Below are 26,827 nucleotides of genomic sequence, written 5' to 3'. Positions count from 1 at the left end.
TTTTGCTAAATCAACAGTGAACACAAAAATTGGCTGGTATTTACCCCCTTGATCAGTTCTAGGACCGAAATGCTTCCAAATAATGAGGGCTTCTGCAAACTAAGAGTCCTCGCCTCCCTCCTTCACCGGTGCGCCCGTGCCAGTGTATGATTTCTGCTGTATCAGAGACAATATGGCTGACCACCACCTACATCCTACGTCCCAGACATTTTCTACGGGGGCACTCGAGGGACAGACTTGTAGAAAGTTGCAAAACCATAGACTGTAGTACTGGAGACTCGTTAAACAATTATTAAGATATTCTGGATTGTATTTTTAAACCAAGGTAGTATATTTTTTGTACACAAAGAAAACACGACAGAAAGACGTTATTGTCCTTATATTTTCTAACTGTCTTGTATTTCACAAGGAATGCTTGCTGCCTCTTGGCTTAAAGAAACAAGCCAAGAGTCAGCGTGTTCCACAAAATATCCCATCGTCAGTAGCTCTCCTCAGGCTCAAGCTTGCGTATTGGGTGTTAGTGTGACAGATAAAAACTGAAAATACGAGAAGAAGAAGAAACATTAAACTAAAATGAACTTACAGAAGCATATTTTTATTGTTTTCTTGGCTGAAAGGTGTGTCAATTTCTTTGGTCCAATTATCTGAGGCTTGTTTCTAATGAATACTTAAATATCAAAGGTGTTTCTACAAGCAGCTGAATCATGGTGTGCACTTAGTTAATCACAAAACTGCACAGAGTGCTGTTAAAACCTCTTTTTCACATGACTGTAAATGCATGAAGTCGGAAGAGAGCTTGTTGGAATAATATGGTATGCTTTGAGGTTCTTGAGGAAACTTCAAAACTATGCTAGCTGTGTCTAAAAGGGGGCGCCCCAACATTAAGAAACATGCATGCTGTTCTTCAGCCTGTCTCCTTAGTGGAAAGGAGTAGTGGAAACATAATATAATGTATACCACACAGCTGTGCATCAGGATTCTTACACAGTGTTGGCTTCTTTTTGGATCTCACTGGTTTATTGCAGTCTTTGCAATGATTTCATAAATTAGGCCAAAATGACTTTCAAATAATTGTGTTTTGAATAATGATTTATGCACATATGGTTTTTAAACACAAAATTTTACATTTTTAAAGCAAACAGAATTTTTGCTCTCTTATCTCTTACTGAAAAAATAAGTATCTTCAAATATATTTTTAAAATATGTGCCTTTAAAATGTTAAATATTCTAATATTATATTATATTATAAATAATAACTATTATTTTGAAGTTGGAGTGCTGAGAATTTAGTCTGTTTTGTATGTTTTAAAAACATTTTAGATCGACTTTATTAAAAAATAAAGACCTCAAAGTGCGCAAACTAGCATTAATATTTTTTTTGTTTGTCTTAATTTTTGATCTTTCAAACCTTAGTATTGGATCACAACAAACTATTACAAATCTGTGTATACATGTTTGGAGGTGGAGGAGAGGTTCTGTTGCAGTTCCTTGTGCATTAAAATGGTTGTATTCAGTTTCATTGTTGTGTTGGAAAAATCATCTCCTGACAAAGTCTCGAGCTGGAAGTCATCTTTTCATCCAGTATAATCTGGTTCACCTTGTGCATCCCCTCTCAGCACACTTTTGTTTTGTTTTTTGCATGGCATCCTTCTGTCTCTTGCACGGTCTTAGCATGTCAAAAGCACTTACTTTCAAATTTTCCAAATCAAAAAGTCATGTTCTTTACTTTCATATAATCTCCCTTTTATATTATACAATCTAGCATTTCTGAAACTTCCTTATGATCAAGATCTTTAATAGCTTCTTAATATTCTAAAATGGAAATAGGATTCAGTCATCATATCGCACATCAGCAATTTTAATCAAAAATAGTACAAAAACATTTAACAGGAACATTTGGTTAATGTAACTTGTTTATATTCCCAAATACCCTGCTTATCAGATAAGTGAGATGTTTAAAACAGCAGGAGCCTATTTTTGCTTTGTTCTCTGAGAGGTAGTTGGAGTAGAAGATGACATATTCATTTCTGATGGCGCACAGCGTGCAGGTCATGGAGGTTGTTAGGGGCAGTAGGTTTCTGTCAGTGAGACTATTCATTGTGCTCTTTGGGGAAACTGATTGAGGATATCCTCCAAACAATTGCTGTGGATGTTGAAATTGGTTCAAAAGTTTTCCAAGGTATATTCTTCCTCCCATCCATCTCCGAGATTCAGGAGGCTCCAAGCAGCGAACAATTGTATTTATTGGGTCCAAGCTCATTCTTCATGTCTAGTTAAAATGTAGACTTGCATGCTTCCTTACATCTAGGATACATTTTCCTAAGTGATGTCACAACTTAATATATGTTGCTTTGTGTGTGGGGATTTGTCGGTGTCGAGTGGACAGTTATCGCTTAAAAATCTCTACACAAGCACACTACCTTTAATTACTCTGTGGTGACACAGAGGGTCAAAGGGAAGTGCACAGTAGAGTTTGATTATATGTCACAAAAGAGAATGGGAATTTAGTTACCCAGGAAAAATCTGTTTTACTTATCTAGTAAGGGTTAGATATATAAATATTTAGGGAGCATGATTCTTTTAAAAGCAAAGGAGTCATCAAACAAAGCCAAAAAAGAGAAAACACAATAGCATATGAAATCTTTAGGGACCATTACAGGCATCAGGTTACTGCGGAAGTCAGCCTCTTTCCTCCTTCAGAGCTTTCTGTGCAGATATGTTGTTGCATTATTTTGACAGGGGAGAAATCAGGCCACAAATTAGTCACCTTTCACCTCTAAATCAAGAACCACCGCCCTAAGGCTGAGACAGAGCACCAGGAGCAGCAGCCAAACTCGGAGCAATCAGAGGCCTGCCCCGCTGGACTGATATTGTCTGTACTAATGTCTTGGGTCATTCCACCACTTCCTCCCACTTGCATGTTGGGAGGAAAACAATAGTCTAGAGAGTGTGCGTTGTGAGAGCACAGTGTGTCAACACCGTTGCCCCTATAAAACACACACACCCACACACACTCTTTTAGACTAATATAGCACTCAAATTTTGGTGTATCATGGATTTCCCTCATTTCCCAATTAAATGTATCATAAAGACATTACGCCTCTGTTCAATGACCGTTGTTCACTGTTTAGATGGCCTCTTTTATTCCTCTCTCAAACTGTCTGTCTTCTCTGTCCAAAATGTGGGTAATGGCATCCCTGAAAGAATGTACTTTCTCCTTTAAGTGCGGGCGTATAGCTGAGTCTTGTCCTTTTGAGGTAAGTCTCCTATGTTGTTTCATGTGTTTGTAGAGTAGCTGTTTGGTTTCACTGCACTGCATACACTATGCTGTTTAGCTTGTGCTTGGGTGTTTTGTCTTTGGGATGAACCAGTGGTTAGGTGGTTTGCCAGGTCTAAACTGCACCAGAACATAAGATAAAGATTCAGTAAAATCTTGAAATCTTTTGTCTGTCATTTGTACACATACACTAGGTCTGGGTATACAGGAAATCATGTGCAGAGCTGAGAGTTAGGTCAAATAAATACAGATAAATATATACGGTATAAAACAAAGCTGTGGTGATGTGAATCTTTTGTTTTTTGTTTGTTTGTCTTTTCGTTTGTTTCTTTTTAGTTGAAGCGTTCACTGATGGCATCTACGTCTTGGGGACTGACTTCAACCCAAGTGTTCTCAGTGCTCAGCCTGGCTGCTATGGGTGACTCATGCTATGGACTCTCAACTCTGTGGCCCTCTGCCCACAGAGGTCTGAGACATCTTCCAGAAGTGTGACATTATTTTCGAGAGATTTGATTGGCCAGTGATTGAGATTTCAGACCTTTTGATCTCTAATCTGGAACAGGTTAGGTTTGCAGCATAAATTACAATATCGATGTAGCCCAGTAAGAAGTGAAGCACCGTCATAGTGCAGAAAATCCCAAGAGATATCTGAATAAGATGAAATCTGTTTACAGCTCTGTTTTCATCAGATTTTGTTTTGGTTTTACATGAACAACAATATGGGGACGAGAACCCAGAATGCCTTTTGATTTCCAAGCTCTTTAGGTCTGTAGATTATGTGTTATTACCTTTTTGGAGGATTTTATGTTGCCTATGCCTTGATTAATGCATTGAGTAATTTCACAAAAGCTCACTATCTGCAAAGCTAAAGGCCTATTCAAATGGATACCAACACGGGATAATAAATTGTGACAATTTGCTTAATCATCTCAGGGATTTTGATGACAGTGGAAACACAGCATCAGATGAAGCAACATATTAGTGCTCAGACATTCTAGTCCCTAAAACTAGAAATTCGGTAGCTTTTGTTCCAACTATGTTTTATTTTGTGCTCTTTAAAACTAACATGATAAAAGTACATCTTTAATAAGTACACTAGAGCATAAGAAGATACCTTAGTATAGCTGTTCATATAGTCTAATGTTATGGCACACAGATATATTGCTATGTCTGGCCTATTCACTTGTTATTTGGCTGCTGCAAAGGATTAGGTTGCTCCCTGTTCTCCCACTCCACCCATCCATGGAAAACAATCATCAAAATCGGAGGCAGCCGATCCAAGACCGCTGTCCCTTGAAAGGGCCCACAGTCCGTGTCCAGTCGTTATCTTCTCTGACAGACTGGCTGGTAGGGAACCAACTTCAGGGTTAGTGAGGGGGCGGAAGGTATCTCTAATGTCAAACAGTTGAGCTACAGCACCATAAGGGTCTGTTTAGGGCTAAATGTGGTGGAGGGAAACAGTATCGCAATCTTAGCCCTTCCTATATGCCCCATGGTATCTCCCACTAATGCTTACCAGATGGAGCTGAAGATGGGGAAAGTGCTGCTGATGACTGACAGAATAATTTATGTTCAGATGGAATTTTATACAGTCATTTACAGGGATATCACTAACTTTAATGAGAAACCACACGAGTCAGAGGTGGTTGCTTCATACTTTCCATCATGTGTCCTGTATCTAAAAGTTATCAACTGACTAATGCACAGGCTCTTGTGTGCAGGCTTACACTACTGTTGGTCGCAGTCACAATTCTACAGCTTTTGTTTTAGTAATGAAAAATCCTAATTCTGTGACATATCTCTGACTGAAATGTTTTCATCAAACTCATTTTAATATTAGACAAAGACAACCCAAGTAAATACAATATGGGGCTTGGGTGGGTGCCATTCTGTGCTTCAGGGGTGTGCCTGGTTCCCTGGTTGTTCCTGCTGGTGTGCTTTCTGGATCTGTTCACTGTCCCTGGACTCTTGTGGTGCTAATGGGTCCTCTTCCGGGCTGACCATGCTGCCTGGGACGTGCTGTCTAGACTCTAAATCACTAGTTGTCACCAACCTGCATGTTTGTGACTCAGCAGTGTTCACTACAGTTTGGTCTTCACTCTTGGTTGTGGAGTTTCTGGTCACATGTGGATTTTCATCACTGCTCTGTGTTCTGATGTTTGGACTCTGGTAACCTTGATCCAAGTGGGGGTGTGATTCCAACATAAATCACCAGACTTCCTGTTGTTGTTTCTGCTTGTTTCTTCATCTGTGCTCTGTGTTCTGTTTCTGAGTTTCATTGAGGTGCATTTATCCATCATAGATGTGAAATAGACATCAGGTATAGGATACTGGGGAAGATGACATGCATATGTTCACATATTTTTAAGAGCTAATGATGTGACAGAGGACCTGCATCTGATGGTACATATGACATGTCAGTTGGCTTCTTGTTTCAGGGCACTTGTAAGCACTTTCCTTACTCCTTGATTTATTAGTAAGGTGTAGAAATACATTTAGAAATATACGTGAATGTTTCCCTTTCTGTTTAACTGTGACCATAACTATTCAAGTCTGTTATTGTTGCTTGTTTTGGGTCAGTAAATTTGTCACAACTATCAAAACCAATTAAGTAACTGGTTATATAGTACTGATTGTGTGTGCCATAAATATCATGCTAGCTGACAGTTTACAGTAAGTTCACTGTACAGTTGTTGACTGATTTTCACTGTCTTTTTGGAGACATTCCCATCCAGGAATTAAAATAAGCATCAGATGAGTGTAACAGGCCATCTGGGCCCCGACTGATGTCAAAACTGGCAGTGACCCAGGGCCTCGGGCCCCACAGGGAGGGTGTCAGTAAGGTCGAGCACTGGAGCTTTTTTTCCCCTTCCTGTGCTTCTATGACATCTTCCTGTCAGGGGGAACAAAGGCCGCTGGGAGCCATTTATCGAGCTCCACAGAGCTCTACAGTTATCAGATAAGCTCACACAGCAGCTTCTAATTAGGTTTTAGCACTGACTGGTGGAGAGAACTGGAGGGTTGGGATGCTTTATGCAAGTGTGCAGTTATTTGTGCTGCCCCCAAGGACTGCAATAACTTTCTTTCAGAGGGGTGTACCTCCAAACATCACTTCGAGACTTAGAGGATTCAGTTTAGTCATATAATAAATCAAGATTAACTTTGAGTTCTACTATATGCACTACTATATGTGGGAATGAAAACTTTAAAAAAAATGCTGTCTACATGCAAGAATGCTACATGTGGTGTCTGCTGGCAACATTTAGCATTCTTGCACAAGATGCAACTGTGAGACAAATTGCAGTTTACTCATACAGACATTGTTTTTAGATTATTTAGCGCAAAATAAAGAACTCAGGGAATGTTGGAGCAAAACAAACCACAGCACTGTTAGGAATTCATTTTTCAAAACTTAAAAATGTGAAAAAGCGTTTAGTTTATGCAATTTAGACTCTCCAAATATCCCAAATCCACTACACTGCAAGTCTATAAGTTAGCAACAAACCAAATACTGTAAATTTCTGGTATAGCACAGTCTTTCTATGCTGAAAGTGTTTCGGCCTTAGTATCATGGGAATAAACAAGCCTACATAGATTTGTATAGATCTTACTATTGTTTAATTAAAACCTATAACAAACAACACAAAAACCACAACAAATGTGTTTCAGACCCTAAAAAATTCTTACAATCTTCATTTTTGGTTATTATTAAGCTAATCTTAATTGTTATTCTAGCTGACATTTTAAAAAGCTCTAAAAATGTTCCCGAGTCTGACTCGTATTAAACAGGAACTCTTTGTGGCTGCACTGATATAACACAATCATTATAGAACAGCCGCGGCGATCAAGATGTACGAATTGTACAAGATACATTAGCTTGGCACAGAAGCCTAGAAGGATTCATCATATAACTACTGCAAAAGCAAAACTGTTGTTTTTACATACTGATTTTGTACAAAACAACAAGGATCTAACAGTGAGGTGACTTTAAATTACTTTTGGAATGAGCCAGACTATTTGTTTCCTTTTCACTGTCAGATGCTTCGTTTACAGACTGTTGTGTTTATTAAACTTCTACTGTAGCTCTAAGCAAGAACACAAGTACAGTTAGGTCCATATATATCTGGACACTGACACAAGTTTAGCTTTTGTACCTGTTTACTGAAACATATTCCAGTTATAGTTATATAATGGACATAATGTGTATCCACATTCAAACTGGATGAAGGGTTTAGGAGTTTCAGCTCCTAAACCCTTCATCCAGGGGTTTTGCTCCCTCTTTTTAAGGGGAGCAAAAGTAATTGGACGCTTGACTCAAAACAGTTATTTCATGGACCGGTGTGGGCAATTTCTTTGTTATGTCATTATCAGGTAAGCATTTAAAAGGCTTGGAGTTGGTTTGAGTTGTGGTGCTTGCATTTGGAAGGTCAACAGACAACATGCGGTCAAAGGAGCTCACCATGCAGGTGAAACAAGTCATCCTTAAGTTGTGAAAACAGCAAAAAAACATCTGAGAAATTGGTACAATATTAGGAGTGGCAAAATCTGCAGTTTGGTACATCCTGAGAAAGAAAGAAAGCACTGGTGAACAGTGGTAGATGATCACAGAACAGTTTCCACGGTGATGAGAAACCCCTACATAACAGCCAACCAAGTGAACAACAGTCTCCAGGAGGGTTAGGCGTATCGACATTCAAGTGTACTGTAAAGAAAAGACTGCATAAACGTAAATACAGAGAGTTCACTGCAAGCCACTCATAAGCCTCAAGAATTTGCTAAGACAGTGTCATATGACGGTGTTTCATAATATAGATGGACAATGACCCAAACAAACAGCCAAATCAACCCAGGAGTTTATTAAAGCAAAGAAGTGGAATATTCTTGAATGGCCAAGTCACCTGATCTTAGCCCAACAGAGCATTTCACTTGCTGAAGACTAAACTTCAGACACAAAGGCTCACAAACAGACAGCAACTGAAAGCTGCTGCAGTAACAGCCTGGCAGAGCATTAAAAAGGAGGAAGCCCAACATCTGAGTTCATACATGAGTTCAAGACTTCAGGCTGTCATTGCCAGCAAAGGGTTTTCATACAAGTGTTAGAAATGAACATTTTATTTTCAGTTATTCAATCTGTCCTGTTGCTTTTGAGCATCTGAAATTAAGGGATTGTTTCCAGATTGCTTTGGTTCCTCACATTTTTACACAATTTTTTCGTTCAACCCATTGAATAAAAGCTGCAGGTCTGCATTTCAACTCCATCTGAGTTTTTTCATTTCAAATTCATTGTGGTGATGTAGGGAACAACAATTAGAAAAAAGTTCTCTCTGTTTAAATATTAATGGACCTAACTGTAAGAATATTTACCAAACAAAAAAAGAACAATCTAATCTTTTAACATACATACAAACTAATCTGCTTGCAGACTTGCAGATTGAGTACCATAATCCATCACAGTGGACACTTTTATTCTCACGACATTGTCTGAGGTTACACGGTTATACTATGCAGATTTTTCCAGTCAATATGCAGGCATTTATCCTTCAACCCCGTAAAAAGGTGTACTCCCATCAGCCTCTTCATGTGGCCAGAGCGCTGCTCTTCTGATGTAATCCACAACATTAACATTCAGCAGCAGCTGTGTTTGTCTGCACACAGGGTGGTAGGTGATATTAGCCGTGACTGATAAACACCACATGTGAATCCCAACTAAAATGATATACTACCAAAGTGGAGTTATGCACAGATCAGTCCTTAGATTTCTTTATTTGTGTAGACCCTGCCTCCAAATTTGCAAAACTGTGAATGGAGCATAGGTCATGTAAACAAATTAGGCCTTTTTTTCTCATAGGAGACTACAAACGTTTATGAAGAAACTTGAAGCTCTACCACCAAAATTCAATCTTTGTCTCTTCTTCTAGTTCATGGATAAACTTGTGCAGTTCTTGATATTTCCATCAAGAAGTGATTACTTCTTGATGGAAATATCAAGAACTGCCTTGGTGGGCCTTGAATGGAATTTCATGGTTATCACTACGAGCGCATCTAAAAAGCTTTTTTTTTCTTCTTCTGGTCTGTTTGTATGCAATTTTTATTTATTAAAAAAAAGGTTACCAAAGAGAAACAAAGGACAACAATGTAAATGTGACATGCAATTAAACCACTTCTGATGAAATGAGTTGATCATGGATTCTTGCATGATAACCAGTTAGCCTTTTTCTGCTTTGGGCTCTATTGTATCGGCTGGGGGCCTGAATGAACAAAACTATAAAGACGTTACCACTACAGGTCTGTAACAAGTAGAGAAATGTTGACATTGTTTATTTATTTATTGCTTAAACTCAGTTTATTTACTTACATTGAGTGAACCTACCCAGGAAACAAATTGTAAGCTTTGTTCAGCTTTGTTATAGACCAACCTATTTCAAAATATGGCAAATATTGTGTCACAAAAACAGTTTCTGTGCATCACCAATAAAAAAAAAACCTTTAACAGGCCATGCAAAGGGGACCTTTAATGATCTCATCACATGCTTATTACTATGTTGGCAGAAAAATGCAAGAGAGCCATGCCTATGTAAAAATAAATTTAATCTCAAAGCAGATAAAAACATGTAGATAAAATCATTGCCTCTCTGGTATCTTCTCTGACACTCCAGAAACTATTCAGGTGCATAGATCTATTTGAGAGAAAAGCTTCACACAAACATCTTGAGGACCAGCACCAAAGTGTTTGTGAATGTTCATTAGACCAGACCAAACCATTGTTTTTGTTTGTTTGTTTGTTTGTTTTCTTTTGTTTTTAATCACAAATAGGAATGACATCAGTAACATTTGTGCATGATAAAACCCATATTTGTAAATTGGAACCAGTAAAAAACACTGATGATATGTTTTATTGCTCCGTGCAATAATCAATCAGTCAATTAGCTTGACAGGTAATAGTGGTATAACAGATGACATGTAATCATGTATTCTGATATATCTTTAAATTATCCCAAATTATATTTAAAAACTGTGCAATTATACTAACATTTTCATGGATTACTTGACATTTTTATTATGTTCTTTATGATATTTCCAGGAACTTAAGACTACTTTGGATGGACTACTCTTTGAATCAGCAGCATCTTTTTCTACTCAATAGTTAAAGCACTGGTTATTATCATCAGTGTGGTAAGGCTCAACAGTTTCATTGTAAGTGCAATTTGATATGAGTCACTGTAAATGCTGAGTATGCAAAGTGAATTGTACTTGTACTGAAAATGTTTAAAGTACAAAACAAAGTACTCTTGGACACAGAGTTCTAGGATGTTACAGATTTAAAGTATTCTCCATTTTTTGTTTTGTTTTGGTTCATAGCTTCCAACTATTAGTAATCATACTTTAGGTGAGTGATCCAAAGTGCTGTACATAAGTGTAACCCCATCATGGATCTAGGGTTAGTATGGATTTCTGTTCCCCTAACATGTAAGATCTGTTCATCTAATGTATGTATGTAAGTAACCTTCTTAGTGCTGCTCACTTTGTATGTCACAATGTTATAATTTCAGATTATTTATCCACTATACCCCAAACAGTAACAATTTGTGTACTGGATTTCTGGCAACTGCTGGAGACATACAGGTGGCAATCCTCCTGTCTCACTAAATAACCAGACAAAGCCTCACAAAGTAAGAGGACTGCTGTAGTGCTGAGATGCTTCAAGTCTCTAGGAATATCTGCTGGGAGGAAGAAAAAAATCCCACACTGCTCCAGTTTAGACACTTTCATCGTCGACTTAGCTGTCTCACACTGTTTCCATGCATTTTCACACAGTCTCGTCTGTCCTTCACCTGTGAACAAAGATGAATAATCACCTTCAGTTTCAGTACCGTCATCATCTCTGCGCACCCATGGAAAGTAACTCATTGCACTCAGGATCGTTGCAATTACACAGTTGTGATATGACACTTATAAATGATTAGATTTTTCACAAACACGGTTGTCAGTGTAAAAATGCGTTTTATGCTTTACACTAAAGTCTCTAAATTAATCTCTCAAATTATTTGCAAAATAACAGAATTTAAAAAAATCACTCATTAGAATTCATTAAAGCACATTGTCAGGTCGACACTACCTGAAAACAATATTCAACAATTAATATACTGGGGTTTTACTAGCTATTTTTTAAGCTGTGCTTACCAATCTGACCAAAGCTCTTTTCTGAATTTGTCATATTCGTATTTCCTCATCTGTCGATAAAAGCGGACACGTCGTAAGTGCACATGTCTTCTGAAGTGTTTGTTTATCAGAAAGTCCAGCACGGTGTGTATCCATCGTGTATGTTTCTCATAAATATTGGAACCTTTTGGAATTAGCAACGCCCATAATTGCATCCTTCCTTATGTCCTGCTGCAGGAATGGTGCAGGAATTGTAAATAGATTTTCACCCCGAATAGAAGCTGTATTCCACAGAACGCGGATTTAGTGAGACTGGTTTTAATAATATAAGCTATACGTGTGCGCATCGGTCGAGGCAGAAAGTATAGAACGTAATAAATGTAGTGTCGTGTATGCTGGTGAGCTGAGAATCTTCTGAGTATGTTACCCCTTTGCGCTGGTTGCTGAGGCAGAATGTGCAGATAGTCCGGGGCTGTTTGCCCTGCCCACCCCCCTTCACTTCTCTGTACACAGCACTCAGGCACGGCTGTTCGCCCTCTCTTCCGTCTCCTACCACCAGCACGTTGGCCAGGTGAGAAATATAGCTGGATGCCAGGCGCAGCGTCTCGATTTTGGAGAGTTTTCTGTCCACCGGCTCGGTGGGGATGAGCGTCCGCAGCGCCGTGAAGGCTGTGTTGACGTTCTGGGTCCGGTGTCTCTCTCTGGCGTTGGCAGCGTTCCGCTGTCCGACTACAACTCCACCGGACTCCCGCCCGTACCCCTGATCGGTGCTGCCGTCACTCTCGCTGCGGTTCCCTTCCTCGTCGTCCGACATCAAGGTTAGGTCCGCGGGGTAAGAGAAAGGATGCGTGGAGACGGGTCTCAGCATAGTGAAAGCCATTACTCAAAGGCAGGCGGGGAAATCAATCCCTTATATTCAAGTGGAAAACAGCGGCATGGAGACAGGAGTCGTGCGTAAAAGTTGCAGTAGCTCCAAGCCAACAGACTTCCCCAATACGTTCTGACACCCTCCTCCTGTGTGATAGTCAGCGTGACAGGCAGGGCTCTTATACAGTATACAGTAGTCTGCCAGCTTTACGTGAGGGGTGGAGCAGATGCAGACACTTCCATTTCCCCAAATGTTCGTTCTTAAAGTCTGGTGTTCATTTGATGATATGTGTAACACAAATGGACGCGTCACATGGAGAGTGTAGAGCAAAAAGGCACAAAAGAAGATGACAAATCTCGATTGTGCCGATCGTTAAAATAAAAACAAATCTGATCTGGTCTTTATCTGTCTGCTACTGGAGATTAGGGTCGTTTTAGACCGTATGGTACGTTGTTTGAAATAACACTGAGCAAAGATGTAAATTAGTCAATATAACAATATCTCAGCAAGCCACAACATGAAACAGCAGGTTACACAAATGCCCTGAGCCTTAAGTATCATTCTGAATGTCTCCCTTCTGCAGGTCATGTGACATGACACTGTCTGCGAGTTAAATAAATAAATACATGTATCATTATCTGCGAAGCATTTGAAGGTTAAATGGGGGAAAATACACCCCACTCAAAAACATGAGGACAGGGCTGTGCTTTTTCAGTATTTTTGATGATATTCAAGATTCTTTGATGATTTTTAGAACATATGAGATCCTCAAATAATGTTCATTGTATGGTCGTTTCTATAAACCTCAGGTAGTTAAACAGTTTTCTTGTAAACAAAGGTTCTTTTCTAGTAGCAGTAGAGTCCAAAAAGGTGTCGTACATAAAGTCCACAATATTTGTCACATTTAAGTGAAAGTTATTAATAATAACACAATAGCATCATTAACAGATAAAACGAATGCAGTCACAATGTCAGTTTGAAACACCTATCAATGCAGTGCACAAACTGCACTTTCCACATTGCCCATAAAACAAAATGAACAACTTTGAGCTTTATAAGTTAAATGAAGGGAGGATACACTAACAGACTTCTCTCATCATTAGACTCAATGAGCAACAACAATTAAGCAGCTGAACAGTCATAATATTGCATTATTACAATCATACAGGGGCGGAAACATTTAATTTACCATTTAAATGCATTTATTTAATTGACAAATTAAATAAATGTATCTATAACTTGTAACAAAGGATTTGAATGTTAGTACATTGCTGCTTCATATAAATAAAGAAGCTGAATATATGTTTTATGGTTGACAGTAAACAGTCTGTACAGACTTTAGAGGACCATTGTAGAGGTATTCTCCACCACTATCATCCAAGGCACCATGAGAATGGTTGTCTTTTAGAAATACAACTGTCTGAAATTACCTGTGACTGGTGACACGGTGTAAATGCAGTTATATATAGCTAGCGAACATCTCATCAGCTCAGCACTTTGGAATTTCCTCTTAAATTTTGAACTTCCTTTCAAGTTCTTTGTCTCTTCAGCCAAAGTTGCTCCAGCTTGTCTAACTTCGTTTAGGTGTAGAAATCCCATGAGGCCAGCAATTACAAGAGGATGTGAAATAAACAACAAAGCTTTCACATAACGACAACTTTTAAGTGTTTTAATGTATTTTGATTGACTGTTGATCAGCTGATCAGCGCAAGAAACCACTGAAACATTTTTACAAGAATGGCAGAAACTCATTGTCTTCATAAGAACTGATGTATAACATGCATCCATATCACCTGTGTTCTCTCAGATTTTAAAAACAACACAGTCAGCACAATTGCTGGCTCCTGTCCTCAGAGCGCCAATGTTATTAGTGGCTCTACAGTTGTCCTATTAAAGTTTGTCTAATGGGTTAAGTGTTGTGGGTAAATAAACACTCAGCAGATGCTTTCCCCATGGAAACCGAGCAAATGGTTTCCAGATTGACTGGTGCTGTTAGGATTTAAGTAAGCAGGGAGGGGTTGACTGAGTGTCATCAAAGGGCCTGTTTTTACAAACACAATCCCCCAAGACATCAAACCTGGACACTGCAAGTCCTGACCCCCGGGGGCCCCCAGCTCAGCTGCACCAACAATACCACGACCTACACGGAACCTGGTCCCACTCATAAAGCGGGACACCACAGTGTTTTACCATGCTCTGCCAGCCGGCAACACGACCCCACTGCATTTTCTCTCCTTTCACAGTCTGGAACCATAAATTCTTCACCCCACCTGCCCCCAAACCCCTCACCTCCTACATCAACTTAAAGGAATGCCATTAAATGTCTGTTGAGGTGATTAAGGTTGCAAAGCTAGTAGGTTGGATGTGTGTCAGGAAAGATGCGAAAAGTGTACTTAGTAACAGCTTCTTTTAGGTAATGCAGGTATTACAGGATAATCCGACCGATGTGACATTATCTTTATAAAGGATCTGCTTTCCTGGCTGATTATGCTACACCAATCCAGTTTGATTGTATGAATAAATGAATTGCAATGTCTTGTCTGTGTAATATTCAGTTTTTAATAATGGCATTAATTAGAGTGAATTCATCGTTCTGCTGTTCTGTGTGTTAGTAAGTTAGTGGGTGAGCGACCTGGATGTCACTCTGAAAACAAACGTTCTATCATGAATTGAATACCTTGATGGTCCTCACCCCACCTTTCCCAATTTACTATTTTTGTTTGTCCAGACAGGTTTCAGTAGATACAACTTTTGAGTTTTTATGGAGTTGTTTTTGTGCTAGAACCTGGTTGTTTGAGCTGTTAGTAGACTCTGTTTTAAAACTGACTTTAGTTAGTTTGCTACCTAGTTTTTAGCTAGTGGGGACTGGATGAAAGCACTCATGCAAGTTGCTCCAAAAGCATCATAACCTATTCTTGTTGTTCCTTTTATAGTTTAGGGTTAGTCATGTGTTCTTTACATGGAAATCACTGTGCAGGCCCTAAGAAGCAATCTGAAGAGTCTCAGAAGGTCTGATTTTTGCAGTTGTGTTACCGTCTATTGATTAATGACACCTGCTGAACATTCCTGCACATGGTACCTTACCTACCCTAAAAGTATGTGTGAATAAGCTGTTTTTCCATTGTCAGCACTTATTTTGTATAGAATAGAGAGCTTATGAAGCTCAGCATTGACAGCTTTCAACACCCACAGCACACAGCCTTTTTACTATTCTCTAAGCACCTTCAGGTGAAAATAGTTCAACTTTTGGAAAAATACTGCACGTTACACATGTCACTTCCATCTGCATTTCCAACACAAAACCTGCTGCATACGGATGTAGAGCCTAATTATGAAGCTTTTGTCTGTGCTGATAAACCCATCATCAGCTAGCACTTGTCTTCAGAAAGGTTTTAGCCCTTTTTCAAAGTCTTGGTTTAGCAGCAAGTTTAAACTGTTGTTCCATGCCAGCTAGAGAAGGCAAAAAAGCTCTCTTGCTAAATCCAAAACATGTCCACCAAAAAATCTTTCAAACAGCAACAGAGCAAAAAAAGGTAGAATGAATAAGTGGATCTAAACACAAATGATAAAAGCTGAAAATCACACTTGGTCTGGGTTTTCTCTAACAGAGTCAAGTGTAATTGAATTAAGCTTTAAATCAAATTTCTGTTTTCATTTGCATTTTACACACGATCACAGCGTTCTGCAGTTCTTCAGGTTGTATTTTGACCACTTTAATTCCACTCTACTTTAAGAGAGTGGAATTAAATAGAAATATCTTATGATTCCTTTAGTTCTACTGTCATGGAGCTTTTTCCCACATTAATAACATCACCATACCAGACAAGAAATATTCAGTGATGCTTTAAGAATTGATGTCAACATTCTGAAATGGTATGACATGATGAATGAAAAAGACATACTTAAGCACTCATTTGTCAGTTTCTTGTGTTTTTATCAAACAAAGGAAGCAAGCATTATACCTTGACTGTTCCCATCATAAATATACACCAACAGGAAAGTGTTATTTCATTTTAAATATAGTTTACACATTTAAATAAAAATAAAAGCAATTCAGGTTTTCCAAGCAGTAAATTCCCTTTTTGCTATACCTCCTGGTGTATAAAGTGGAGTGACGAGAGAACAAGATCTGTCGGCATTAACGCTGTGGTGTCTCCTGTGAGGGAATCTGCTGGGAAAAACTGCAGTCAGATACCTTGACTCATCGGAAACAGCTGCACTGGAGGGAGAAGAGCCTGCTCAGCCAGCTGCAACCTGCTGCAAAGGGACATTTATGTGTGCTTGTGCTTTTGTATGCATGTGTTTGTGCTTTATTAAAGGGAATACAGCAGAGACTGGTAGGGGTGGCAGAAGGTTAAGAGTATGGAGGAGCTGCAGCAACAGCTTTTACTGGAGTTTAATGTTCATGAAAAGAGCATCTCCAGTGTCTTTATAAAGAACTACTGTGAACCTGGAAGAGCTCCAAAGCAATAACAGTGATCTTCTGAAGTCATTGTTCTAATAATGTTGCATTTGCACAGAAACCAAATGTCTGTCTTGTCTCTCACATATCATCAATCATCAGAACTGCCCAAATTGTGTTTGGTTTTGTTGTTTTTTTGATGTGAAAACGTAGAGCAGCTGCTTGTAACACACAATATTGAACTAAATTTCATCTTTAACATGATAGAACCAATGTGAGTAGCAGTACACTAAAATTAATATTTTGTCATAAATCAAAAGAAATATCAAGTTTTCATCATTGTACTTTAACTTAACATTTCGATTGTTATCTTTATTTTCTTTTGTGTCGTATGTACAGAATAATTATGTAAGTGCAAATTTTCCCTTAAATAGCTGACTTTGAAATATATGCAGATAATTAAACCTGAGAATAACCTCAAACAAATTGCAAGTCCACAAAGTTTGAACTGTCTGCTATGAGTTCAAAATGGAAAAGGAAACCTTAATATTTTTTGGCAAACATGCTCACAGACATATGATTTTCCACCACACTAAGTGTTCTTCCCGTACTGTCACTTTGCTTGCATCCAAAGACCCAGTGCTCAATACAAACCACTGATGTAAAGGATTGCTCTGTTTTTAAATTCCTATTTGAAATTTGAAACGAGTGTTAAAACGGAGACCGAGGTTGCAAAAGCAATTAAATATTTTTAGACTTTTTAGAATATGGCTGCCATTTAAGACTGGCTGCAGATTGCTTTATGCACTTTTCAGTTTTCAGTTTTTGCATAAACTGCTCGTTCACAAGCAAAATCTACAACACTCAATGATGACATATTGAACAAATAAAGTTTTGGCTAAGCAATGACTTCACATCATTGCCACGCTCCTAAAAAAACGAACACTGTACATTTTGACAGATTCTAAAGTTCATTTCTGAACACTTGGATCTGATGTTGTGGTTTCGCTTAGAGTTTCAGGCTTACAAACACACAGAGCATCTAAGCAGAACTGTAAGGTCCCTGCTTTGTAAACCATCACCTGGGCAAACACCATTTTCTATTTGGGTGATCAACATGTAAAATTCCTTACAGCAGAACTCAAATTGGATCCTGACTGGTAACATTTGGAACTTAAAGCAAAACAGTGTTTAAAAAGGGATCAATCCTGCAGACAAGAACGATCTACTACTTCTGCTCTTATGGTAATTCTGTGGTTTACTACTAGTGTCTACAGTTCAGTCAGAAACAGGGAGGAACCTTTTTAGTCAAATAATGCAACAACTCTCTTCTAGTGCTATGAGATCTCAGTTTTTGGTGTGCTATATAATAACACTGACCCCCTGCAAATAACAAACAGGTCTCTGGGAATGTGGATGTTAACAGTTTAAAGAATTCTGTATTCTTTATCACCACAGTACTGACTAATGTAGCTGTTGAAACCATCAGTTAATCCAGACAGTGACTAAGTAATACATTCATCATCCAGCTGTCTCCTTGGATAAAATAGTCAGCACTTCTCATGCGAACAAAGGCTACTGTAAACCCTCTCTCCCAGTATGGAAGCAACAGGATTATCTTTCATTTGACCTTTGGTGTGACCTCCAGATAAGACACAGGCCATCCTCCTCCAACGACTCCACTTTCACACTCACATTTCCCCTCTTTTCTCTCTGATTATCTTACATGCCTCGTGACAGTTTAAGCACGCAAGACAGGTGTGGAGGTGAGTCAGTAAAAGTTCAACAAATATAAGCAGACGCATTTTGCTCACCTCTTGTTTTGAAGATGACATCATTGTTAGAAATTGGTCCCGAGTTCGAGTACCGTCAGACTAATGTGTAAAGAAGTAGTTTTTCCTTGAACTTGAGAGTAGAAGAACTAGGAGTGTCATCATTTCCCACGGGATCCCTCAAGGATCCTAAATAGGCAGAACATCAACCCCTTGCCATACAGGAATTTGACTCACACGCAGTGATTCTTGTGGAGAATCTCACTGCTGGCTGCAATACCATGCTGAGCTCCAGCCCAGCTGGTTTCCTCCAAAGCCACTTGGGACCTCTGAGCAAAGGCTTGCACGGGTCACCAGAGTTTATCGCACCAGAGTGATCTAAAAGTTGGCTATTAAACCTTGTCTTACAGTACATGATGTAAGTGATATGGCTTCAGATCTGACAAAGGGGGCTATAAAAAGAGCTGTTTTGGCCTTGAGGTCAGTCACCTGCTCAGGACACAGTGGTCATATCTTCCATGTTGATTGGCAAGCAGTTCTGACCTGCAGTGGTGCTCTACTCCTTTGTCTGCAGTGGAATGCATTCTTATGTTTACCAACATGTACTGCACATAGTCTTGTTCCGAGACTAAAAAACAAAACTACAGGGCAATGTACTTGCATTTATAGAGCACTTTTCTTACTGACCATATAAAAGCTTTAGATTTTCACCACACAACACTTCACTCAGTACACTTCATCTAGCTCTTATCAGCCACTTTTAAACCACACAAATTAACCTAAAGTGCTTATCTTTGAACTGTGGGGGGACAAGCTATACACAAATGGGGTCAGGGTTTTAACCAGGAGCTTTCTTTTTGCAAGTAAACAGTGCTCACCACTGTACACCATGACTCACAGTTAAATGAGAAATATTTTTATTTTGCTAGATTTGTTTGCAGTGAGTTTTTCCATTGTGTCAATCATTTTGCTTTCTATATAAATAAGGCCAGCAAGCCATCCAAATCCAAACATTCAAAATGTCATGAAGCCGAGAAGGGAAAGTCAAATCTTTCAGTGTGAAAGGAAATATTTTTCACACATGGGCGTTTTTACCGTGGCCATCATGTAAGATTCATTATTTTGCCGGTCGTGGCTTATAAATGACAAATTATAGAGCAAAATTCTTTCTTTTTTTTCAGTTTTAAATTTGGAATTGGAATTTTGAAATTTTGTTGCTTTATAAATTCACCGGTTGATATGGATGTCTATATGGGTATGTGGTCTGTGTTTAAACATGTATACATAAATAACTTGAATATGCGTTTTAAATGGTAGCCATCAGGTCTCATAATAGCCATCTCGAGTCTGTGGTCTACTGAGATACATACTTGCATTTCCCTTGGGAAGTTGGCGGCCCCAGGACAGCTCTGTCTCGTCTAAACCAAGAGCCCAGTTCTCACGACACCTGACCCAGAGCACATCCTGTGACCATACTGCAGTGTTTTGCTGTATGATCTATGAAGGAAGGGTAAATAGTACACATCATCATGAGCACTTCTGACAAACATTGTTCATTCCTGCATGTAGCTCTTAATCCTCATGATAACCATACAGGCCTAACACTTCCATCAGTGTGGAGGCCAGCATGTGGCTGTGTAGTGTTTATGTGTTTTTCCTCCCTCTGCTGGTCATTAGAAGAAGAACAACTCTGAAATTGTCCTTTTCTTTTTAGGTTTATGTATGCTGTCTCTCAGGGATCACATCATCTAAGGACATAAGCCACAAAGATCCGACTAAACCAGCAGCAGATGTTCAGACCAAGAAATTATCAACCTGTGTGAGTCGATCAGAGACAGCAGAATAAATGCGAGTGGTTGGAAGACAAGACATATTTCTGTTACTTATTTCTGTATTCTTTATAAAATGTGACATGAACAAATTTTTAAAGTGCAAAATCACTTCTTAGTTGAACTGCAACTCTGAGATATTCCTTATGTAATGTGTCAAAAGGGTCCACATGAAAAATAACTGGATCTGTTTGTCAGGAAGTTTAGAATTAGGAAACATAAATGTCAGGATTACAGTTCCATTTCTAATGGTCAACAAATAAATCTGTTTACCAGTGCCAGGTAAAGAGTAAGTATTATTTATTATTACACTTAAACATGCTTATTTATGTATTACATGGCTTCTATTTTAGCTAAATTTATTTATTTTATTTTATTTTATTTTAATTTATTTATTTATTTATTTATTTATTTTGGGGGGGGGGGGTTTTTTCAGCACCGTAGCAAGGCTGACAAAGAGTAGAAGCTCTGTTGAACAAAACATTCCTTTAATTTTGACCTGTAATGACTTTTAACCATTAGAAAGAAATACTCACAAACAATCAATATATAGCTACTTTCTGTACCACTGATATCTCTTTCAACTCTTTGTCTCAGAGTTAAATTCAGTGAAAGAGCCTTCAACGTGTTCATTAGACCCCATTCCTATAAGTCTCCTCAAAGATGTCCTATCATTAGTTAATCAGACTTAATTAATCATTAATCTATCTCTATTACTGGGCTGCTTACCACAGGTGGCAGTAGTTTTAAAACATTACTTTTAAAAAAGCCATCACTTGATCCAGCTGCAGGTATTGCAGGTACTGCGCAGCAGTGGTTTGAGTCATATCTATCTAATAGACTCCAATTTGTTCATGTAAATGGGGAGTCTTCTTAACACGCTAAAATTAATTATGGAGTTCCACAGGGTTCAGTGCTAGGACCAGTTCTGTTTACATTATACATGCTTCCCTTAATATCAGAAGGCATAGCATACTTTTTTTTTCACTGCTATACAACCGATACCTAGCTTTATCTGTCTGTGAAGCCAGATGTCAGACACCAATAAGTTAAACTGTAGAAATGTCTTAAAGACACAAAGAGCTGGATGACTTTTAATTTTATACTTAATTTGGATGGCATTACCTTGGCCTCCATTAACACTGTGCCAAGAATTACCTGAAAGGCCTTCAGTTGATCCAAAATGCTGCAACAAGAGTACTCACAGGGACTAGAAAGAGAGAGCAGATTTCTCTCATACTCACTTCCCTTCATTGGCTTCCTGTTAAATCCAGAATTTAATTTAAAATCCTTCTCCTCACATACAGGGTCTTAAATAATCAGGCCCCATCTTATCTTAATGATGTGATAGTACCACTTCATTCTGAGACTGCAGGCTTACTTGTGTTTTACTAGGGTATTTTAAAGGTAGAAAGCCTGAAGTTATGCTTAAAGCTGTCCTTTTTGACAAAGAATACACTCTTTGCTGTAGCTTTTTGTAGGGTTTGACTCTTAGTAGCATGCTTCATTTTGTTTCTCTGTGTGAAGTTGTTTCCAGTTTGCTTGTGTTTCATTTTATTTTATTTACTTTATGTTAGGGCTAGATCAGGTGACCCTGAATACTCAGCAATAGGCTTGGGCTCTAAGGGAGTATTTTCCTCCCCATTGATGCCAAGTGCTTGCTCTTAGGGAGTTATCTTACTCTGTATTATTGTAGGGTCTTTACCACGCAATATAAAGTGCACAGAGGCAACTGTTGTTGAAATCGGGTGCTGTATAAATTGAATTGAATTGAACTGACTGCTGTACTGTGCCTGGAACCTTGCATACTGCAAGGTTCTCCAGCCTGTGGGTAAACTTACTTCACTAACTGATATGACAACAGACTCTTTGGCACTTTATGACCTGACTGTCACTCTATTTGAACTGAGTAGATGTAACAGTTATTGACACAAGTGAGGCCATTTAAGCAGGTATACTGTTAGATGGCACAATGTTGGACCTGCAGAGTTCAAATGAACATGTTGTCACGGTTCTGGGTCATTTGACACAGCATGTCGGTTTCTTGTATTTTGGTATTTATCTGTATAATGGTCGATGTTCTGATTCTTTAGTTCTCCTGTTTTGAACATTATAATCTATGTTTCAGTTTATTCTGGTTTAGGGTTTTGTTTTCAGGTTGTGTTCTTGTGTTTAATGTAGGTTTAGTTCAGTGTCAAGTCAGCGTCCTTGTGAAGTGCTTCTTGTTTCCTGTTTTATTATGTAGGTCCGTGTCTCATGTGAGTGTATTCAGTTTGCTTCCCCTGTCTCATCTTGTCAATTACTTCCAGCTGTGTTCGCCACCTGTGTGTAATCTCCCTGTGTTCTTCTGTGTGTATTTAAGTCGTGTCTGCTCGCGTGCTAGTTGCTGGTCTGTCTGTCAATCAGTTTCATCCGTTTGTTCTCCCTGCTATCTAACTTCATGTTCCTCCGCTCACCCATGTTCATGTTCAGTAGTTTAGTTTTTCCCAGTTCAGGTTATCTTTAGTTCTGTTTCACATTTTCACCTTGTGTTTTATTTTTACAGTAACTCTCCCTCACACCTCCATGAGTGCGCTTGGATTTAATTCCTCCACACGGCTCATCCCATTCGCCATAACACATGTTTTGTATTTGCATATACCCACAGACATGAGCAAAGGGAAGTTACTCACTGGTTTTTATTGTCATCACCAAATCGATCAGACAGGCAAATATACTATATCAGAGTATACTTTGGCTTTTGTTCTCATCAAATCCAGCACCTGGCTTCTTAAACATGTTAAATTGACAAATACATTAACCCATAATAAATAAATAATCTTCAAATTGGCAAATAAATAGTTAAATAAGTTAATAAATATGCAAATACATCATGCAAGTAACCAAGCCATCTGAGATAAATCAAGAGCTTGGTGATATATCAAATGATAGTGATGTGTAAATTATTGCAATTTATAAAAAGAATATAAAATATTTTGCATTTGTAATCAACACTGATATGAAATTTTCTACATGTTTCCTGAAGAATTTACTGTGAGGTTATTGCTTATGTCAAAAGGCAGGATTTTGATACATGCATTTGAAAAGTCTGAGAAGTCGCGAGCCGTCGTCTGACTTAGATATTTGAACTAGAAAAAAAACATATAAAGAAGAAAGGATTTTCCTTTCAGTCCTCAGAGCTGCAGTCACCCTCTGTTGACTGCCCTTTGAAGCAGGCCGACTCGTAATGCTTGTTCAGGTAGGATTTGAGCGCGAAGCTTTTACGGCAACGTTTGCAGGAGTAGTGTTTGAACGCTGAGTGCGTCTGCATGTGGGCACGCAGATTGGAGCGGTCAGCAAAGGCTTTGCCACAGTGAGCGCAGGCAAACGGTTTCTCCCCAGTGTGAGACCTCATGTGACCCTGCAGGAGCCAAGGCCGGCTGAAAGCTTTGCCACACACCTTGCACTCGTGCTTCATGTCATGGGTCAGCATGTGCATGGCCAGAGCCGGCATAGACACATAAACTTTGTGGCAGGTAGGACATTTCCTGGCCTGCTGGCTGTCCAGACTTCGGTGAGTCTGCTTGTGCCTACTCAGATTGGAGGATGTGGCGTACGACTTGCCACACTCGCTGCACACGTGACGTCCTTTGGATTCCCCTTTGGCGGGGCTGCAATCTGTTGAGCTGCTTCCCTCGCTGCTGTCCAAATGGCTCCCTTCCATGTGAGAACATCTCTGTTTAGGCCTCCGGCGCGAGCGACCATCAGAGATGAGAAAGCCACTGATTGTGCACGCCTCCGTTTCAGGGCTACTGCCGTCCGACTCAACTGTGGTGCTAGAAACGGGGCTGTCCGGATCTTCCATGTCGTGGTCAGAGAACTCTTCCCCGCTGCTGCCCCCTGGGGAGTACAGGGGCCCTGCTGTGAGCCCAGTCTGCTCATGACTTGACTCCTTTGTGCGCTTAAACACTGACGGGATGATGTAATCCTGGATGTACCCTGGGAAAGAAAATACATATTTAATATAGACTCTAGAATTACTACATGGAAAAGAAAAGTGCCTTCTTACCCCAACCTCAATATGAAATCTATTCAGGAAACTATTTGTAAGTGCCAGCTTTAGCAAGCTCTAAGACTCAAATATTAATGAATCTGTGATGCACCTTTCTGATTCAGTCGATATTCTCAGTGGCTCCATTGAGAGCAATCACAAAGTTAAATAAATGAAAACACAATGTGCTGACTCTGAATCAAGAGTCAGGCACGTATAGTGCAAGCCAGCCTGGACCTTCTTGTCAGAGTGCTGCAGCTGCAGCAGCAGCAATCTGTCTAAATGTGTTTTGGAAGAAGGAACGGGTGGGGAGGGATGATCAAAACAGAGCATCTATGCAGTGAATCCCCTCAATCACTAAATCGTTTTAATCAGATCATTCCCCATCTGTGATGTTTGTGAGAGTGTTCATGAGTATGGTAATGGGGAGACTGAGTGACAGGTGGGGGTCTGCAATTTGGCAAAGAGGGAAGGGAGGGTTGGAGAGTGTTTTGTGGGTATGGTGGGGGTTGGTGGGGGTTCTGATCTTAGCAGCAGTCAGTGGTATATTGCCACACACACAAACACACACAAAATGGAACACAAAGGGAAGCAGACAGCTGGCATCCTAAATCTGAGGACAAATTATTCAACTCTAACACAAGACATGTGATGTTGGTTGTGGGTGAAAAGGGGGGAGGGGGTAAATCCACTCAAAGAATACTTTTTTATTTCTTAAATCTAAACACACAACATATTGTTCTCACACCCAGCCTCTGTAGAAATCCCACAGGTGAAAATCTCCTCTGCCAGTGCACAGCTCAAGTTTCACTTTATTGAATTACCTGCAGCACTCTCTATTTTCCAGTCAATACCCATCCTCTAAAAACCCTGTTCCATAACCTCTCACTGCTCCACATATGGATTGTGTTGCTGCAATCCTACTCCCTCTGGCTATCCAACATCCTGCAGGATCAGATGGAGAGAGATGGAGAGATGAATGGGCAGGTGGGGGGGTGATAAGAGGAGAGTCAAGGGCAACGGCACCATCTAAGGACACGACAATCCCACGTGGCTATCTGCTTTCGTCTGAGTTTTTATCTTTATTTTCTTGTTGGACCTGAGAAATGTCTGCATCAGTGTCTCCGCGTGTGCACGGCTCATCATTCACGTACACAATAGTATTAAAGCCAAAGGCTGCTGTGTGATCTGGTCTGAGTATTAAGCCGATTTAGCCAGCATGACCTGAATACTATTTAGCATCTGCCGAGTTAGAAAACAAAAGTCCAGAGCCATTTGAAGTAGGTGGGTGAGCACTGGCTACAGGGTTTTGGGGGTTTCCAAAAGTGATTATATAGGAAGCACGACGTAGCCCCTTTGTGTATAAATCCCTGTTTATTATTTGTTTGAGGAATATTTTTTGCCTCTTCCTCCTTGTGAGGAAAACCATGTGAAACACTTTGTGCAGACAAATCAGTCTACAACCTACACAGCAAAGTAGAAAACGCAACTCAGAGAGACATTTACTCACTGTTTTCACTCAGATGCACGGCCAAGTTGGTGGATGACTCAGTGATGGCATGTGTCACGGTGTACGAGTCATCCCAGTGCTGCTCCTGCTGCTGATGTTGATGATGATAGTAGTGGTTGGAAGAGGAGAAATCGTGAATCTTTGGCAGTTTCACCAAAAAGGAGCGTGGCATTTTTATTTTCCCCTGATGAAAAAGTGATCTAAACCTCCTAGAATAAAACGCAAACACGCAGTTGAACAGGAAAAATAAGAAAAACTACGCTTCCAGGTGGCCTTCTTGGAAAGGCCAATCAGCTGAGGATGCTGGAAAAAAATCTTTTTGGAAATTATTCAACGCCAAAAGAGAAAGAGAAAAGAGCAGCAAAGACAGAGCATAGCACAGAGTGGATGGAGAGGAAGACAGAAAGTGGTGAGGGTGAGACAGAGGCACACACACAGAGAAAGAGAGAGAGAGATGTCTGGACTAGCTGAGCTCAGCACTCTGCAGTCTTTTATACATGGCCCACGAGCCCCAAAGATCAGGTGGTGCTTTGGAAGAGGGAGCTGCTTAGCATTAATCCATCAAACATCCCAAGGGACACACGTCAAATTACCACGAGCCGTCTGTGCTTTTCCCTGCAAGCGCACTCACACACATGCACATACACACTCACAGCAGTCAACCACCACCTCCTCGTCTTCCCACCCACATCCCCCTCGTTTCGCCCCTCTGTCTCTGTCTGAAGAAGGGCAGACAATAGTGATGCAGAAGCACGTGGGTGACACTACACACAACATCTTGTCCTCCATTGTCTTTCAATGAAGTAGCTAACATAATTCATACTGCCTCAAACATATTTCACCCAACCTACCAACAACAGCATCCGCATATCCGGCTCGTTACTGAAATGTCAAACTGGAGTGACATGCTCCTAGCATCAAAATGGCTCTTATATATCAATCTATATCTATATCTATATATAGATATCTATATCTATAT

At 39.6% G+C, this 26,827-nt stretch overlaps 2 protein-coding genes across 2 annotated transcripts; both read right to left on the bottom strand.

Moving 5' to 3' along the window:
* Positions 1 to 9,788: 9,788 nt before the first annotated feature.
* On the bottom strand, positions 9,789 to 12,459 carry LOC102215223 (transcription factor 15-like). Its single transcript, XM_005726742.1, has 2 exons — positions 11,865 to 12,459; positions 9,789 to 11,109 (listed from the first exon to the last, which is right to left on the bottom strand). The coding sequence occupies exons 1-2, from the start codon at positions 12,315 to 12,317 to the stop codon at positions 11,044 to 11,046; spliced, it is 519 nt and encodes a 172-aa protein (XP_005726799.1). The 5' UTR covers positions 12,318 to 12,459; the 3' UTR covers positions 9,789 to 11,043.
* A 10,763-nt stretch (positions 12,460 to 23,222) lies between these two features.
* Positions 23,223 to 26,268, bottom strand: LOC102214945 (transcriptional repressor scratch 2-like). The gene is made up of 2 exons (XM_005726741.1): positions 25,849 to 26,268; positions 23,223 to 24,286 (listed from the first exon to the last, which is right to left on the bottom strand). Exons 1-2 carry the CDS (start codon positions 26,018 to 26,020, stop codon positions 23,475 to 23,477), a joined length of 984 nt encoding a protein of 327 aa, XP_005726798.1. The 5' UTR covers positions 26,021 to 26,268; the 3' UTR covers positions 23,223 to 23,474.
* Positions 26,269 to 26,827: the final 559 nt, after the last annotated feature.

This window comes from Pundamilia nyererei, unplaced genomic scaffold (assembly GCF_000239375.1).
Source record: "Pundamilia nyererei isolate P.nyererei 1_Seehausen unplaced genomic scaffold, PunNye1.0 scaffold00021, whole genome shotgun sequence".
NCBI classification, from domain to species: Eukaryota; Metazoa; Chordata; class Actinopteri; order Cichliformes; family Cichlidae; genus Pundamilia; species Pundamilia nyererei.
The sequence above is the reverse complement of the archived record's forward strand: the minus strand, read 5'-3'. Positions and strand labels throughout refer to the sequence as shown.

Coding starts and splice junctions, on each gene's coding strand:
- LOC102215223 (XM_005726742.1), bottom strand. CDS start 12,317: ATGGCTTTCACTATGCTGAGACCCGTCTCCACGCATCCTTTCTCTTAC. Junction 11,110..11,864: donor TCAGCAACCAGCGCAAAGGG/GTAACATACTCA, acceptor CTTTGTTCACAG/GTGAAGGACAGACGAGACTG.
- LOC102214945 (XM_005726741.1), bottom strand. CDS start 26,020: ATGCCACGCTCCTTTTTGGTGAAACTGCCAAAGATTCACGATTTCTCC. Junction 24,287..25,848: donor CGTGCATCTGAGTGAAAACA/GTGAGTAAATGT, acceptor TTTCTTTCCCAG/GGTACATCCAGGATTACATC.